The sequence below is a fragment of the Phaenicophaeus curvirostris genome, chromosome 2 (assembly GCF_032191515.1).
Source record: "Phaenicophaeus curvirostris isolate KB17595 chromosome 2, BPBGC_Pcur_1.0, whole genome shotgun sequence".
Classification (NCBI taxonomy): Eukaryota; Metazoa; Chordata; class Aves; order Cuculiformes; family Cuculidae; genus Phaenicophaeus; species Phaenicophaeus curvirostris.
Window position 1 is genome coordinate 121,394,630 of NC_091393.1, and position 18,721 is coordinate 121,413,350.

The 18,721-nt window shown below is 38.6% G+C and overlaps 1 protein-coding gene across 2 annotated transcripts in view; it reads right to left on the bottom strand.

Annotated features, from left to right (window-relative positions):
- LDAH (lipid droplet associated hydrolase) overlaps positions 1-18,721 on the bottom strand; it is a 102,283-nt gene that overhangs the window by 16,758 nt on the left and 66,804 nt on the right. The window contains exon 6 of one of the 2 annotated variants that reach the window (XM_069850721.1): positions 1,187-1,269. The exons of the other annotated variant lie outside the window; for it this stretch is intronic. Within the exon in view, the coding sequence (XP_069706822.1) occupies positions 1,187-1,269 (83 nt within the window). The remainder of the gene's footprint in view (positions 1-1,186; positions 1,270-18,721) is intronic. 2 annotated transcript variants of the gene reach the window in all.

Consider the following 18,721-nt stretch of genomic DNA (forward strand, 5'->3'; position numbering starts at 1 on the left):
ATATCCTATCACTACAGGCCCTTGTAAAACATCCCCCTCCAGATTTCTTGTAAGCCTCCTATAGGTAATACTGAAAGACTCAATACAAAGATCTCCCCAGAGCCTTCTCTTCTCCAGGCTGAACATCCCCAGTTTTCTCAGCCTTTCTTCACAGGGGAGGTGCTTCAGCCCTCTGATCATCTTCATGGCCTTCCTCTGGACTTGCTCCAACAGGGAGAATCATCTCCCTCAACCTGCCAGTCACAATTCTTTTCATGCACCCCTGGATATGGTTGGCTTTCTAGGCTGCAAATGCACACTACTGGATCATGTTGAGCTTCTCAGCAACCCAAGTCCTGCTCCTCCAGATTGCTCTCAATCCATTGTCTGCTCGGCCTGTATTCGTGCTTGGGATTGCTTGCACCCAGGAACAGGATCTTGCACTTGGCATTGTTGAACTTCATGAACTTCATGGGCCCATCTCTCAAGCTTGTCAAGGTCCCTCTGGGTGGCATACCCACCCTCCAGAGCACTGACTGCACCACACAGCTTGGTGTCATCGGCAAACCTGCTGAGGGTGCACTCAATCCCACTGCCTTTGTCTCCGACAAAGATGTTAAACACCATTGGTCCCAATATGGACCCCCGAGGAATGGCACTTGTTACTGGTCTCCATTTGGACATCAAGCTGTTGACCGCAACTCCTTGAATGAAACCATCCAGCTAATTCCTTACCCGCTGAGTGGTCCACCCATCAAATCCATTTCTCTGCAATTTGAAGACAAGGATTTCATGTGGGACAGTGTCAAATGCTTTGTACAAGTCCAGGTACATGACACCAGAGGCTCTTCCCTTACCCACCAATGCTGTAACTGTGTCATAAAAGGCCATCAAATTTGTCAGCAAAATTTGCCTTTAGTGAAGTGATGTTGGCTGTAGCCAATCGCCTCCTTATTTTCCATGTGCCTTAGCACAGTTTCCAGGAGAATCTGTTCCACCATCTTTGCCTGGCACTGGGATGAGATCCCTTTAATTGCTTTAATGATCAGTGACCCCTTTAATGGCTTCTCCAAAGCTAAAGGAACGACACTAACATAAAAGCAGAATCAAGCCTGCTGAAATTCTGGGTTTGCCCAAATATAACTGGATGTAACATTTCCTCATACATGTGGGTTTCCCATGAAAACTCTGAGGATTAAATAGTTACCTTCTTCAAATTTTGCTTTATGGTCGTACTGTCTCTTTCCACAACCTTCATCATTTCTTGGCTTGCCATATACAAGATGTTGGCTGCAGAAAAAGAAACATGCAATAATATAATTACACAGAAAATCTTTTACAATAAACAATACTGGCCCAATCCTGCAAAAAGGTAACGTAGCTAGATTAGCCATCATCTTGACAATCCCACTGAAAACAATCCTACTCACAGAAATGGCAGTATCTATCTCAACTGAATCATTAAGAAGACATATAGAAAAATTAAGTCACCCTCCCTTTAATTAATTTCAGGATTAATGAAAAGCCAAAGACAACTTTTGAATGTAACTCTATCCATCTATCTTATAGACTCCTGAATCAGCCTATGGTGATGACTCTTTACTGACTAGAGAAGGAAATTTAATGACTATTTTTCACTATGTATGTCTAGAAAGGTAAAGTTAAGTATAAGTTATTGCAAGAGCAGGCTTTTAAATACTAAACATTCTTTAAATGGCATTATTATCCAACAGATTATTAAATTACTGACATTTCAATATGTAAGTTATTAAAATATTCAACATAATAATAAAAATAACAGCAAATACAAGTGTCTTTGAAAACTGTATAATATCGAAGGTACTTAACCAGACAGGACTGGGCACCAAATGTCTAGACCTTACTTTTCTGGGATGTAAAGTATTAAAAATGGCTCAGTGCGTCTTATTGCATCTGCGAGATACTGTCTCAGAGACATACACCATTGAGCCTAATGTTTGGACACCCAATTGAAAGCAGTCTAACTTTAAGAGGCGTGGAGTTCCAGTAGGTCCCATGTATGGGACTTCTGAAAAGTGGTTCTGTTTGCCTGGATATCTAAATATTCATTAATTTAAACATTTTGATACAGAAGGAACACACTGTGTTCATCTAGCCTGGCTTCTGTTACAACAGAACCTACAGAAGATTGGCAAGAAATTTAAGTGCAGAGTCCAAAACCTGGCTTTGAAAAAGCACACACCTGTTTTGCTGCTATAGAAAACCTCATGTATTCAGCTGCAAAACCAAGAATTACTACATGACCATCAGTGTTGCATTATGTCTGCAGACAGTGAGAGGTGATCCAAAGGGTGTTCAGACTTACCCATTGACATCAGTGCTGTACTGAAGAAATGTGCAGATATCACTATCCAAAGAAAAAGCAATTCTTTTACCCATTTTTTCTCTCCAGTTAACTGACTCTGCTAGTAAGATGGCCAAATCTCTCCTCTACTCACAATCTGAAGCCTCTGTGCTTGTTGGATCACAGAGACATTCATAACCTCTGTGCAGGAAGGAAGGGCAATATTCTCCTTTCTCACCAGTTTGCAAAACTCACGGAAGACCCTGAATGGCTAAATTTCCCTAAAGCATTTCAATTGCAGTATCCTAGAATGGTTGAAAGTAGTCTAAAATATTAACTCCTTTCCTGGAAAATAGGAGAAAATGGAAAGACTGACAATTTTTTAAAACTGAACTGATGAACTTCTGTGCACAAATCGTTAATGACAGTGTTGGGCCTGACACTGCTCTGAGATAGGGGTAATACATTCTCACAGTGTGTGATGAAGGAGGAAATGGCAATCACAAAGGTCCTTGGTGGTGACCAAAACATGGACTTGGCCGAATTCCAGCAGAGCTCTAAGGAAACAGAACACCACCAGAGAGATGAGTGATAGCTCCAGAGATCAAATGTTAAAAGACAAAGCCAGTGCCCTCAAGTAAAAAAAACCCAAAACCAAAACACATCCTCGAAAGTAGTATCTACTTCTGAGCCAGCCAAATAAGATGTCATTTAGTCATATTCATGCCGAGCTCTATTTCAACTCAACACTGAATGCAGCCAGCCTAAGTTATTTCTTTCTTACACAAGATGCAAGGGTTACAGAAGACATCATACAGACAATCCAGCAAATTTGCTGGACCCATCCTATTCTGTTGGGCAAAGGGGCCTTCATGCAGTTTTGTGTCTAGTAACCTGGTCATCTAATCCTATGGCACAACTGGCAAATGTTTGTTCACCTCCAGCATTGCTATGTACATGCCCTGATATTGGTCTCTCTTTTCTCAATTCAACTCCAAACACTGATGCATTATGCATCTTGTTTTTAGAAAAACACACAGAATGCACCTTCAAAAATCATCTAGGAAAACCTTAAATAAGAGTCATGAAAGAAAATAAAGAACTCCCTAGGTATTTGATTAATTTAAGATTGATTCCTGTTTGCAATGTGATAAATACGATTTTAATGCTCAAAACTCCTACCAGTATGTGAAGCTACCTGTCTGTTAAAAGCACCGCTCTGTGTCAGAAGGAAAGGAAGAACATGAAAAACTTGTCCTTCATAACCTAGGTACTTGGTCTTTCAGGTGATGGATGTAGCTTACTGTGGATTTACACGATTTCATAGAGCACTAAATGGAAAAGTTTGGAGTTGGCAGGGCAATAGCACTTCTACCCAACCCATTAAAAGAGGATTTTAGCATGCCAGGTCTTTCTGTCTTCCAGTCCAGAAAAAGGTTCTTGTTAGTAGGACATAGACACAGTTGGTAGCCAACCAGCAGACAGAACATTTGCCATTATCTTGCAGCATCAGCAGTGATAAAAAATACTGATGGCCATCCATACAGAACCTGACACATGGTGGTTCATGCAACTTTACTTGGATTCTGTAGGCAGCTCTCCATCTCCAGGTCAGTCATACAGCAAAGGTGGGAACAGTAAACACTCTGTGTTCCCCTTCTGCCACCTCACTGTTTTTTTCTGGCCTGCCCCTTGTTCTTTGTGGGTTCTGCTCATGTTTCTGAGTTGCTCATGTGTTTCTTAGCAGTAAAAAAACAAGAAATGAAGTGGAATTCACACATTTAGTAAAATTAGTTTAGTCATAAAGAACCTAAAATATAACTGTGAGACAACAAACGCAATAATGACAGGACTTGCAAAGGAACTGCCTCTGAAGGCTTGTGTACTCTGCAAGAAAGGGAACCAGGAAGGTAGGATTAAGTTAAACAGGATGAATGGCAAGGTTCAAGAGTCTATTACAACCAAACAGAAATCCTTCAAATTTTGGAAATATGATCCTAGGGAAAACAATAAACAGGAACTTAAACTTCAGCAGGCATTAAGTAAGAGGAAATTGCACAGAGCAAAAGTAGGTTTCCAAGAACAAACATTAAAAGATTTAAAAATAAACAATAAAATATTCCTTAGGTATATCAGAAACAAGAGGCCTGCAACAGAATCTGTCCAGGCCAAGGGAGTAACTGAAGAAGATAATTACACTGCTGGGAAGCAAAATGACTTTAATTCTTTTTTGCATGCACCTTTCTTGTTCAAAACATTCAGGAGATTTCTGCTCTCTATAATCTTCTTCTGGCAATAACAATGATTTCTTTTTGAGTAGTGAGGCAACAAGAAGCAGCAATTGTGGGGAATACAGAATATACAAAGGCTAGAAGGCACATTAAGAGTTTTAAAGACCCTTAAATACAGAATTGACGAATTGGTAACAATCCTACTCTGTAAGAACTACCCTGTTCAGCAGCTTGGGGAGAAGAAAATAGTGTCTAATTGCTACTTATTTTACAAAGGAAGGCAGCATTTTACTGATCTATAATTTCTTGAACATTTCAATAAACACAACGAGATTATAAAAATTATAGGCCTTCTAAAAGTTCTCTGTTACATTTCACACAATAAACTTCCACTGAAACTAAACACCTGTAACATAAAAGATCATAATATCTTAAAAAATAGTCTGGAAACAAATTAGGAATGGATTGGATTGGATTGGATTAGATTAGATTAGATTAGATTAGATTAGATGATTTTCCTTTTTTTCTAGATTTGTCATAAATACATTTGAGTAAGCAATGATTATTACTGAAATCTGTACATCACCGTTGAACACACCTGGTGATCTGACCATTCCTGTGGTGGGTTAAATCACCCCTCAAGATCAAGAGGTTAAATCATGGTCAATGGATAAGTAGTTTATTGATAGCATTTGTACAGGACACACTACTAGTCAGTTTGTGAGGACCAGACAGTGAGAAATTTGAGAAGGACCTAAAGAAGAGAGAGAAAAAAAATCAAGGCACTGGCAAAAGAAACTAAAATGGAAGAAATGTAAAACAACGTACAGGTGAGAAAAAAGCTAAAATATTCTTTTCCTTTACAAGCTTCTAAATTAATGCAAGGAATGGAATCAGAAACTCCAATAAAATCATGTATTATGTTTCACAAATAACAGGAGGAGGATGATACAAAATTCTGCAACGCAGTTATATAAATCACACTGTGTGATCACACCTGAAGAACTGTGAACACTGACAGTCACCATTGCTGTGAGACACCGCAAAACTGAGAATGGTGGTGAAAAGAATCAAAGTACAATTAAAAATGTGTTGTTGCCATCATGTTCATGATATTTCAATGATACAGTGTTTTGCTCTCTCTTACAGCATAATACAACCCTGTAAAAAAAAGCAAAAGAATAAAAGGAAGTAGTTTTTTAATGTCAGATGCAATTAACTGTGAACCTTATTGTCACAGGAAACTGATAAGCCTAAGTATTCGCTGCACTCACATCTAAGCATGATGCTTTGAGCTCCTCTAATTGTAACTACAGTTAATGCAATTAATCTTAGGGCAAATATCTGTGAAAGCCAGATAACTTACACTTCCAATGATTTCTCCTTTCAGGTACTGTTCTCTAGGTCCACTATCATTCTTGTTTTGCTTCCTCTGGATACGTCCAGTAGCTTATATCTCTCTTGAATTTCGCTGACGTGGTATTTCAGCTCATACTGGGGAGTCTCTCTCTTCAACAGCAGAGCTGCAGCTCTTTCAGTCTGTGCACCTCTTCATACGTACCAAAGCCATACAACATGTCAGTCCACATCAGCTTGTGATTCACTATATTCCCAGGACCTTTTCCTGAAGAACTCTCGTTTAACTAGTGATTTACCACCTTGTACTTAATTTACATATAGAACAACTTGGCATTTTAAGGAATGACAGCATTCTTTGCTCCCTGCCCTTGATCACTCCTCTTAAGTTCGTGAAGGTAATTTTGAATGTCGATCTTATCCCCCTCCAGCACATTTGCAGCCCTGTGATGGGCAGAGACACCTCCCACTGGACCAGGCTCCTCCAAGGCCCATCCAACCTGCCCTTGAACACCTCCAGGGATGGGGCAGCCACAGCTTCCCTGGGCAACCTGGGCCAGGGCCTCGCCATTCTCACAGTGAAGAAATTCCTCCTTAAGTCTAGTCTAAATCTTCCCCTCTCCAGTTTATAGCCATTGTCTCTAGTCCTATCACTACAAGCCTTTGTAAAAACTCCCTTCCCAGCTTACTCGTAGCCCCTTCGGGTACTGGAAGGTCACTATAAGGTCTTGTTGGAGCCTTCTTTTCTCCAGGCTGAAGACTCCAACTCTCTCAGCCTGTCCTCGTATGGGTTTATTGGATTTGATTGTCATGCTCAGTCGCTGATGGCTGCACTGGATGACCTTTTCCAACCCAAATGATCCTATGACTCAATGATTTCAAGTATAATAAAATGCAAACTAGAGCCCACACGCTGAACTTCCTGAGTGACAAAGCTGTCTCAGTCTGCCAAACTAGACACTGCACAAAATAATAATAATAAAAAAATGCCTGCAGGACACTGGCTTAAAGTGCAAACACAGGGAATTCCCATAATGTGCTGGGTGGAAGTTGTGCTGGAGCTGTGACGTTGGTGTCCATGCTGAAATTAGAGTGAAGACGTAGCTTCAATCTGTTTGGCATCTACCCCTGTACCTCCCTACTCGTTGAAGAGAGAACTATCTAGGGTTTAGTGAAGACAAAATAGGATTGAAATTAGTATTCTGAAAAATCATTACATGCGAAAGATAAGACTTAATGTGGGATGAAAGGTCAGGAGGCCTGGAATTTTTCTGAACTAGCACTGAAGTCCTCTGAGACTCTCAGCAAATTACAAAAAGTGTGTCTTGGTTTTCTCATTTTAAAAACATGCTTAACGCTGTTATGACAATGAAGTGGGTTTTGTAGACTATCTTAAAAATACTTGATATGAAAAGCATCGTGTAAAAACATTGACTATTAATTAGTCTTTGAAAAATCAATTTCTTTAACAATCATGAAATTTACAGAGTCAAACTGATCATGTCCCTCTAGCATTCTCCACTACTACCTTGAACGCTGCGTTTTACAGTGAGGAAGTAACAAAATCTTCAAAGCTATCTGATGAAAAATACATCAAAAACAAAGCTAAGGGCTACCCCATAAGCACTCAAAGGCAAGATGTGTTTCTGTGAGAAAACTGGACCTGTTGAGGTTCAACTCTTTCACTAAACTGGCTTTGGGAAGCCAACACAAAAGCCTTGGAGGACACAATAATTTGCACACATTCACTTCACCATATGATCTCCTGCCTCTTTGCTTTTTAGCAGGAATGTTTAAAATTATAATGCTAAATATTCAAAGGATCAGAAATGGTCTGTAGTTTGAAATTAGTAGATCTTCCAGCAATCCGCAACTGACATTTGGTTCAACTGAAATAAGCTGATCTTGTCATAAAATGAAGGTGTATGCAGTGTTTGCATGAGTTTTATGAAAGGCTGTGGAGATGACACAGCCAGTTCTACGTGCTTGCTGAAGCAGGAACTTAAGTAGTGATAAGTCATTAAAACATTCAGCACCTGAAGACCCCCACCACAACATAGTTGTGATGAGATGTGTAAATGAGATGAACATCAAATACATTGGTTCTTTTGGTAACTTGCATATTCAGACCCTGAAATGAGAAGGAAGATCTCATAGATATGAATGTGAGTGCTTCAGAACTCTGCTATGAGACCCACACAATGACTTGTGAGCACTTTACTTAGCATGGACACTTTGAAATATCAAGGTTGGAGCTGAATCCTAAATCCTGGCCCACAGATATTTGACTCAGAAAGCCATCTCTATCCACACAGGACACAAAAACTGCAGTCCTATCTTGAACAGACTTTGAAAGAAAGGAACAAAATTTGTTCTCTCCTCACCCTCTGCCTGTATGGCAGAAGCCCCATACCTCTATGCTCTTGATTCCCATCTCCAAAAGATTTGGTCTTGAACCAATCTAGGGTTTGTTTCTAGGAAAGGGACGTATAGAAGCTCTTTAGCTTTTCCTACCAATGTATTTTCACTTATTCAAATTGTTTACCTGGATTAACACTCTAAAGCCAATTTCAACAGATTTTTTTCTTAATTTTCATGGTCTAATCTCATTCCTTCAAATCTGTACTTACACATATGCTGGACTGATACATTATGAGTCGGCTGGGGTCAGTGGGATAAGCCAAAGCACAGAAAGTGAATTATATAATATGAATCTATGTAGTATTGTGGCCTTGATAAATATTCCTTCCTGTGGTTTTTTTTTTTTCACATAGCAACTAGGAAAGGAAAAGCACTTCCTCCCCCAAAAATAAAAATGTGGTTGCAAACCTACAGAAACTGGTGAACGTACCTGGCAACAGCTGTAGAACCCCACAGCATTCTTATTATGTTCTATTCCATCTCAAGTTTCTGATACCTCTTGTAATTCATAACCAGGTCACCAGAGTTTAATAATGAAAAATCTATAGTTAATTATATATTTATCATAAACAATAAGGTCCTAGAGCTTAAGAGTGAAATCAAAGTTTTAACAGACAACTACCATGTTTATCGTGCTATTAGCATATTAATATCTTCTTAAAAGACCCTACCTTTTAATATGCAGATCTTTTATATGCACAGATTACCTTGAAAATGGAAGCCCTTCATTTATTCCCAGACCAGGCTTATGAAATAAACTGCCAACTTAGTTTCTCCCCATGATCCTGCCAATGACCTTTTTCCTGCCCTGGATTAAAGGTGATTAAGGATCAGTGTCAGTTCAGTCCCACACATTTGCTAAGCAGAGACGACAAACTGTGCCAAAATGTGTTTCATTTATTTGTGGGGGTTTAGCGATTGGGGAACCCTGATTGGGCTCAAATCAAGAATACAGAAAAGAAAAGAGTGCTTTATATCACTGGTAGCTTTTTAACCCAAAGTGTCACAGCAAGACTTAATATCCTTCAGCTAAATTATTAGTTTTCACTAACAATAATGACTGAAATCAATCAAGCTTTTCAGTGCTTAGGGTTATTTAACTACAAATTCAATTAACCAGTTGTTACATGAATACCTGTATCTGAACTTCAAATGCATTGAGCTGAACTTCAAAGACATTGATATAGCCACAATTTGGTCAAGCAAATAACATACGAAATAGAAGATTTCCAGATTTTGAAGAAACACATGCCTAGTAGCATAACTATAACTTTCGAAAAATTTTAGAACTATATTCTAAGCCAATACATTGTCAGCTGACTTTATGGACATCAACAGATCGATGCTGGCACTGGAAAGTTGTGATAATTTTAGGGAAGAAAGATGATTCTAACTAAGAACAAATAAACTTTCTCTTTATACGTGAAGCAATATAGAGATTTCCTGTGCTTGGACTGCAATATATGCTTTTACTCAAGTCTTCAGACTTCTTGCTTAATTATAAAATATCCAAAGATCAACTGATTGCTTATTTGTAATAAAAAGTTTGGATTAAGGCTACATTAATTGCAAACTCATACTAGAACCAGAGTGGTCTCATTATGTTGCCTGTGGAAATTCAAGATGAGATGGAACTATGTCTGTATGAAACGAAATCTTAAAAAAAAAGTCTCCCACATGGTGCTCAAATCGGTAAAATATAAAAGAGGGTTAAGTATTTCTGACTTAACCCTGATAATCTTTGAGAGATATACATGATCTCGATTAATTTAAAATCCACTCTGTGTTGTGTTGCCATGACTACATCTTGTTCTGCGTTCTTTTGCTCTGTAGTTGGTATCTTAATTACATAAAAACAATATTGCCTTCTTTGCTGGGCTAAGGCAATGAATTTACTGTAACAGAACCAATAGACAGAAAGAGATGCCATACTAACGAAACAAAAGAGACAAAAACAAACTAAAAGAAAAACACCCTTTTAACTTCATTGGCTAATGAATTTCAGGAAATAATCAGAATAGTTCCTTTTCCAACAAAAATGAGTGGTTGTGAAGATAGCCCAAATCTGGACACTTTAATGGATGCATACACACATTCTTTAATAGCTTGTTCATCAGACTAAAATCAACATAAGACTACAAAGAGTTACCCAAGCTCACTTCATTTCCCTACTGCTGTTGGCTTCAGATTATGTTGTCTCTATCAACAAGATTGTGGCTGTAGGTGTGAATTTATTAAGTCCCATACATCAAAATACTGCTTTATTTTGTAAGTTAGTAGGAACTACACTCTGGAATGGGTACAGGAAGAAACATGAAGCCAGATTTTTACTTCAGGGTCCAGACAGCACAATTTTCACAGCATTGACCTTGGAAGAACATACTATGTGATTACCCAGAGTGGACAAATTCAGATGAAAAGGAGACCACAGCCTTACCTTCACTCTGCTTCCCAAATGCAAATCTGATGCCACTAATCTTACCGTATTTTGACTAACAAAACCCTTGAGCAGATGAATACAGAGAGAGACTTCTCATGCTGTCTTATTAAGGCCATCATATGCTAAGGTGTTGTCTCTTTCTACCAAGAAATGAATAGATTTTCTTTAGCTAGAACTGGAAGAGTTTGTAAGAGACCAGTGATCCCCTACAGACTGTGGTGCAGGCTGTGGGTATTCTCTGTATTTCTACAGAGTATTCCGAGAACCTGAAGCATGGCAAGTTTTTATCAACCCTCCTGGCCTCCCAAACTCAACTGCTACTTCTGGCTCCCTTGATTCTGTTCCCGACCTACAGAGAACCTATTCTTTAGGTACTGTTTAAAATTTGTACGCCTTTTATTAGCTATTTTTTATGTTGAATGTCATTTAGATAATTCATCTATCTTTTAGTCACATACACTTGTCGAGCTGGTCTCTGTCCTGTCTTGTGTTTAAGGCAGTTAAGAAAAGACAGCTCATTATGATTAAAAGGCACAAATATGAAGTGCAACCAGGCACAGAAGAGAGAACTCTTGTTCTTCAAAAGTATTTTGCAACTCATTTTTAATACAGAGGAACATTAAGAGGTAGAAACAATCAAAACTTGTAAAAGGAAATCCATTTTATACCACATATGATACACCATACATAGGATACATCTCATTACAATAAAAACCTCCCAAGGCCAAGAAATTACCAAGTGCTACTACAAAAGCCTCTGGTCTTTAAGCTTCTACTTCCAAGAAAGATGCCTTTACTAACTGGCAGATTTTTCTACTGCAGAGTTTTTGCCCCTCTCTTGGAAGCATTTTGTTCTGACTACTGTTGGAAATGAGACTGGATAGGATGGACTTCAGATCTCATTTCCAGATATTAGAGTGTAACTCAAGAGTATATCTTAGTGAGTGTAATAATGCTTACATTCATCCAGTTTTGAACTATTTTTTCAGCAATATTTGTCACCATCTCTAAGAAAATATCCTGCTAGGTTAGTACTGTTCTAACAGGGTGACAAATACTGAACAGCAATTTTGCTGGGCTCAGGTGAAAAATTGGAGTGGCTACAACTTGCTTACTTAGTTCACATTTCTTACATAAAATTCTGAGCAAAGCTCTATTAGTTTCCCTTCTCCGACATTAGAGACTCACAGGTTTACTCTTAAACCCAGGGCATAGTATAGTTCTTCCAGACATGGCTTGGTGGTTTGGAAAATGATGATTTACTGTCTGCCTTTAATTATATCACCATCAAGTACTCATCGTTATAAAACAATTTGCTCTGTTGTTCCATAAATAGTGCTCAGTAAAGAAAACATTTCCACACTGGCTTGTTCTTGGTAGCCTTTCACTGATCAATGCCTTTGCAAAACAACTTTCCTAGTCTGTCTTGACCACCTTCAAACATTAAATGCACTACTTTTTGCTTTGACTTATCAGTTTCTCAGCTTCTGCTTTGAAGATTGTGAAGTCAAATTTCCACAGTTGGTTCAGTAACAACTGCTTTGCAACAATCAGACTGTTGCTGCTTTTTCAGGTATAAATATGGGCTTTATCTACACCATTGAATTGCAACTAAATACTAGGAGAATGCTAGTTGGAGAAGGCTAAAATCATTCAGTCAGACATTTTATTTGCCTATATTTTGGTTTCCTCAAACATTCTGGGTTCCATCGGTTCATCTGTTTTGTTTGGCTCTTAATATGGTGAATTGTCTCTCATTAGTGTTCTGAAATTCTGGATGCTATTCTTGCAGCTTTAATTGGTGCGTATCAAATTGTGGGGCTGGAAGGGATCTTGATTAGTCTTTTTGTCATAGGGAGAATCAATGATATTGTGTATTTAGCAGATATTTATCCATCCTGTCCTTAGGAAGCACCAATGATTAAAGTTTCATTATCTTTCTAGGAAATCCAGTCTAGATTTTTGTTCTTATAATTAACTAAAATCTACTCTGAATCACCTTTGTTGCTATCTACCCCATTACACATTATCTTGTCTACTATGGACACGCGGATTAAATTATTCTCCTTTACTTGAAAACTCTTACCATGTCCTTCATTTGTCCTTTCTTTAGTCTAAACTACTCAATTTTATTTTTTTTCTTCAAAGGTCATATCTTTTTGAGATCTGAGATTCACATGATTATACGTGGATATCTGAAACTCCATTTTTCTCCCTTCACAGTCAGTGCAAAGAACACAATTCACCTTATCCTAAAGTAGTCACCTAGATAGATTAGATAAGTGTTGCCTATATATCTCCACTGACTATGACAGCATTTTAAGGGGATTAGTGTATGAATAGAGCTCTGTGTTGTAGACATGTTATGTATCTCCATCCAAGCACAAATGTTACCTTTTTGTGAATATATTCAGCCAGTCTGATACTCACTCTCAAATTCTCTGTATCAAACTGCCATATCTTCTCTGCCAATTGCTTTATCCACTTTATCCACTTTTATACCTCTCTCTCTCTACATATATCTAAATATAAAAGGCAATGCATTTTGAGAACGAGCTGAACAGTCTATATGTTGCCAGATTCCTTCCTCAAAAGCCCTAAAGCACACTACATACTTCATCAGATGTTTCTTAGAAAAGGTCTCTTGAATCCATCTGTCATGGTTTGGTGGACATAATATTCAACAAGTCTTCCTGGCTTTAACACCTGGATATCAGAACAAGTCCACCCAACCTCCTCCTTTCTCCCTGCCATGCTTTCCCAAGCAAATTATGTCCTGTCATATTGATACTCCAGTTCTGACAGTTACCTCATCTAAGTCTGTTAAGTCAGTTAACTAATAGTTTTGATAATTTATAAAGGCTTGCAATGCTAATTTTCCATACGTTTGGAATTTACATTATGTGCACATCATCTAACTCAACTGCCCTCTCCCTGACAGTATCCTTTTGATCTCTTATGAATTTCTTTGTCTACGATAACTCTAGATCTTTCAAAAGTGCACTTTTGCTCATAATGATATAGAAGACTCTTGTATCTTTCCCATTAAATTCATTCTCAAGTGTTCTCTACTAAATCTTTCAATGTTAATCACCTTTTCATGGTTAAGGAAGGCAAAGCTCCCATGATATTGGTCTGACCGACCATGCTCCAACCGCTGTACACCTATGCACACTGGCAAATATTCTTTTGAGGAATCATAGTATTTTTAATAACCATGCCTTATGAAAAACAAACAAACTCATTAGACTGTCATTAGTCTCTCACTCTCTATAGTTTGTTTCCATACATCTTTCATTCCCACATTGACAATGCAGTTTCCCAGGACAGCTCCGATGCTCTGCTGTGCAGAAGTATCATTTACTGTCATTTTTTTTTCACAGAATGCATCCACTATTTCACCATCTTCCATTTGACTGCTATTATTGCTATTACTTTAGACTGTTATTTGTGTTGGCTAAGGACCACAATAGAGACTGGGGACACAGATTGTCAGGTACTGAGCACAGAAAAGCCTGAAATGATGCTTTCTTCTGTCACAGAAGGGACTCCTGCAGAACCTCCACTAATTTCTAGTTTTCTTCTCCCAGAAGGCTTCACTGACACTTCCCTTAGTAAATCTGCTTGGCAGCAGGATAATTTTACAATAACCTGGTATTACGAAATACTTGAGAAATATTTTAAAGTATGCAAAACAAAAGTTTTAATTCCCATTCCTGGCCTCTGTAAAGGTAAACCGGACAGTACACCAGTAAATTGATAATTTGATGGTGATTGTAGCAAGAGGGAAAAGTCCTAACTGACTGCCTGATTGGATCTTTTTTGTAACTAAGAAATATTTATGGTATGTGGAAGTGCTAAAGGTACCAGTCACGGATTGGCTTCAGTGTGTCAGCGGCTATTTCAAACTATCAGGAAAAATATAATTTCTGCTCCACAGATTGTATACTCTATTTTTAAATCCATCGTTGCTCAATATCAAGCTGCAGATATGCATGCAGAGTTTTGCTCTGAGGGAATACAAGCAGAGGATAGATAGAATAAGAAACTAATTTGACTTCAAAGGGACTATTACTGCTAAATTCTACTACTTTCAGGTGCCACAGAGCCCATCTGTCCTTCAATATGCTGTAATACAACTCTTTCAGAAATCCTTTATACTCTAAAGCAAAATTGGTTTAAACTGCAAGGTGATAAATCAATTCTAGGTTGGATTCCCATTCTCATTTGAAATGCCCTGAAGAAAGTAAATTCAACTTTGGAAAACAAGTTTTCCATAGGGAACATACTACCATCTCTTCACAATTTTTTTTTCCTGGTAAATTCCTTATCTTATTGTTGGGTTCTTCAGGACTGTAACACTTGTTTCCTTTCTAGTTTATTCGTTGCTCTTGAGGAAGCAATCTCGGTCATTCATCAGAAAGTCAGAAAACAGTGGTAAGAACGAATAATACCAAACAGCAGTGTAATTTCCTATGGGGAAAACATTCTCTACCAGTAATTATTGCCAACAGCAATCTTGGAAATATTGTATAACTTATTGTTTAAAACATCAAACAGAAGGAACTGCTTAGTATCAAGGATGACTAATGCAGGAACATGTGCTTCCACACATGCACACACACATTGGATAAAATGTTGATGTTTAGAGGTTTACAAGATGTAAACATTGACTTTGGGTTCTGCTTATGTTTATACTTGAATGAAAACATTGCAGTTAATGTATTAGCATGATTGACTGCAATTTTTATGATGGACTTCTCCAAGCTGCCTGGTACTGCAGTTGCAGAAAGATGAGAACTGTACAAGAAAATCAGTCAGCTGCATGTCGGAAAGCAAAGTAGAGGATGAAGGCAAAAAGTTATTCAACAAATATACACCCAGGTGCTTCACAAACAATAGATTCATTGTTGAGGAGTGCGAAAAACACTCATTTACTTTGCATGTGCAGGTGAAGTGGGGTGTGTGTTGGAAATGGAAATGTCTATGGACTTAATCCTGCCTTAAGCTACTTTGGAACAACTCCCATCATCTTCAGATGACAAAACTATCCCCTATCTGGAAAAAATGATCTTCAGTTTAAGCTTAACGTGGCTGATGGCCGTAACGATGGGGTTTTTGCTAGGGTCCAGGTTTTTGGTTGTGGGAAGTGCCTGCTCTCTTTCCCTGCAAAAGGGGCAAAGAAGGTTGTGGTGTAGGTGGTGCTCAATCCCACAGGGAGTGGACAGAAGGGACATCCTAGTAATTTAGCATCATCTACAGTGGTTCCCGGCCAAGCTCTACCGGGAATTAATAAGCTATTCTAGACAAGGGCTTAGGCATGTGGGTAGCTATATGGAGGTCAGTTTAAGTGCTTTTCTGGATTAGACCCTGATGATGACTCCTCCTTGAGAAAATGTGATGAAATGCAGCAGGTGGACCACCCATCCTTTGAACAAGGTGAACCTCCTCTCAGGTGGAATTGCTTTGGAGTGTCTTTGGTTCACCTTTCAGGTGAACTTTACACCATCCTTTGTTAAATATAAACCACTGATTTTAAGGCTCGTTTTAAATACACCTGCCCATTACACCAACCAGCAAGCAAACTCCTGCACCATTGAGTTTGCTCAAGATAAGCCAGCATTCCCTCACAGATCCATGACAACTCTGTAGGCATTTTCTCCTTGTCAATATTGCCACGTTAGAGAATTAGCTAAGGGAGACAGTGAGTGCTAGAGGACATTTTCATGACAAGTAGCAGCAGCAGCAAAGCAGACTGTAATATTATTTTAGATGACTGGAGGCAATACACCCAGTACAAATACACCAGGAAATACACCAGTGTCCCCTTTAGGCACACGGAATGCCAGGTAGTAGCTTTGTAAATGTCATTTTCAAAAAAAACCCTTCTTCCAAGACACATAAGCCGACAGTTTATCCACGGGTATAGATTTAGCGTGTGTTTAAGTGCTTTGTTGGGACTGCATAATGTAGGGGGTTGATAATCAAGCTAAATTCCCAACCAGTAAACACAAGTTATGAAAAAGCCATGAACTCTACTTCAGTTAGTCCTCGGGGGAACTTAGACAGACACCTCTAAGACAAAAGGCATGAGCCTACTGAACAAGGGAACCCTTCCCTGATTTCAGGGGTCTTTGTACTGGGACCAGGGAAAACAAAGTGCCAGTTTTCAGATTACTGTATCTGACACTGGTTAACACAAAGCAACTATAGCCGCCAGCACTTAACTGGCATATGCTTATTTTCAACATCCTTTCTGCTTTGTTGATGTTACCTCTTCCTTTTTCATGCCATTTACAACACATCATTAGGCTTGCTGCAAATTTGGGGGAGTAAATCGCATCCCTGGGGATGAAACCCCACCAGGGGTGAATAAACAATCTCCCCTTCCCCAACCAAATTCCAACTCTGCCTCACATTTCATGGAAACGATCAGCAGTCCCACTATCAAAACATTCACGCCTTATGAGTAATATTTATGACAGGAGTATTTTATGTTGGGTTTTCCCACTCAAGAAGAAAAAGAGGAATAATTAAAAGAAATAAACTCAATGAGAAATTTCCACATTATTACTATTATTTTCACAAGGCTTTCACAGGAAAGTAAAAGCTTTTGCAAGTAATAAAAGTCCTTGTTAAACATCTTTCTTTCTTTCTTTCGGAAATGTGGCAAATTATGAAGCAGATTGACTTTAAAAAATAAATAGGACTATAAATACATAAAAGTCACTGCCTTCCTCCGCTAATTTAGTATGAGCATCTTACTCTGAAATAAGGAAAAGTTTAGTTCACTCACAGAAAGAATAAAGCAGATGTGAAGTTTTTCCGTCAGCTTAAGTGCTGCCTCGGTAAAGTGAGTTGTCTGACAACATTAAACAAACATTCTAAGCAGGCATCACACAGGAAAATAAACAGTAGCAGAGGAAACATGAAAATATTAAAGACTGTTATTCTTTGGCCCCTTTTCCTGCAAAGCAGGTGATAAAATATTACTGTGTTTCCACAGGTAAGGAAACACGCTCTTAAACACTTTGCAGAAATACATATTACGATCATCACTTAAAATGTCAGAAGTGGATAGGGCTCAACTGTGACAGCACACAGGAGCCTGCCGAGAAACTCTGCAGAGGCAGAGGATTTAGCAAGCTGGGTCAGACTTCTGGGCAACCTAAAGCAGCCTCATGAGCTGGGGCAATATCTGGTGGTAGAAATACAGTCACAGACAAAAAAATATTGTGTAAGACATAGCTGTAGAGTTACCTGATTTCAGGAAAGATTAATTCTCTTGTATCCTAATGAGTTAGATGCTAGGGAGAGGGAGCAAGGTTATCTGCTGTATCGTTTTGAGCTCTTGATGCCCCACTGAGTATCAAAGAATGAACACAGGAACAAGAGAGGAGACCTGCTGAGTTCCATCCTTCTTTTGCAGCTATGATATACTATACTAGACTGTCCAGATTTAACATTATTTAATTTATGGAGATGTAATTTACGTACCGTGTCAGTAAATTCTGTTCTCTGTGAAATTCTGTCTAGCAATACATCATTCTGAAATTCTATACATATTTAATTATAAAAGTAGAAAAATATCCTTGGAATGATTTCTGCATTACAGCCAGAAGTTATATAAAACTTAAATTCATCAGAAGAAACAAAGGGATCACTTTTTACTGCCAGGGCTTCGATTTCAGTCAGGTGGGAAAATCAACTTGAAAATTTACTCGTCTGTGTTCAAAGATCTGCACAACTGTCCACTGGCAGGAGGGAAGGAAAGCTTTATTCCCCTGCCCACTATGAAAAACGTAGGTGCGAGATTGCAAGGTGCTACCTGAAATCCTTTGTGGCATCTGTTTCTGTCTCTATTAAAAAAAATGCATTGCATGCACATCAGCCTGTCTAGCCAACATAGTTTGTGGAAGCTGCTCACGACTAACATGTATGCATGCATATATATATATATATATGTATATA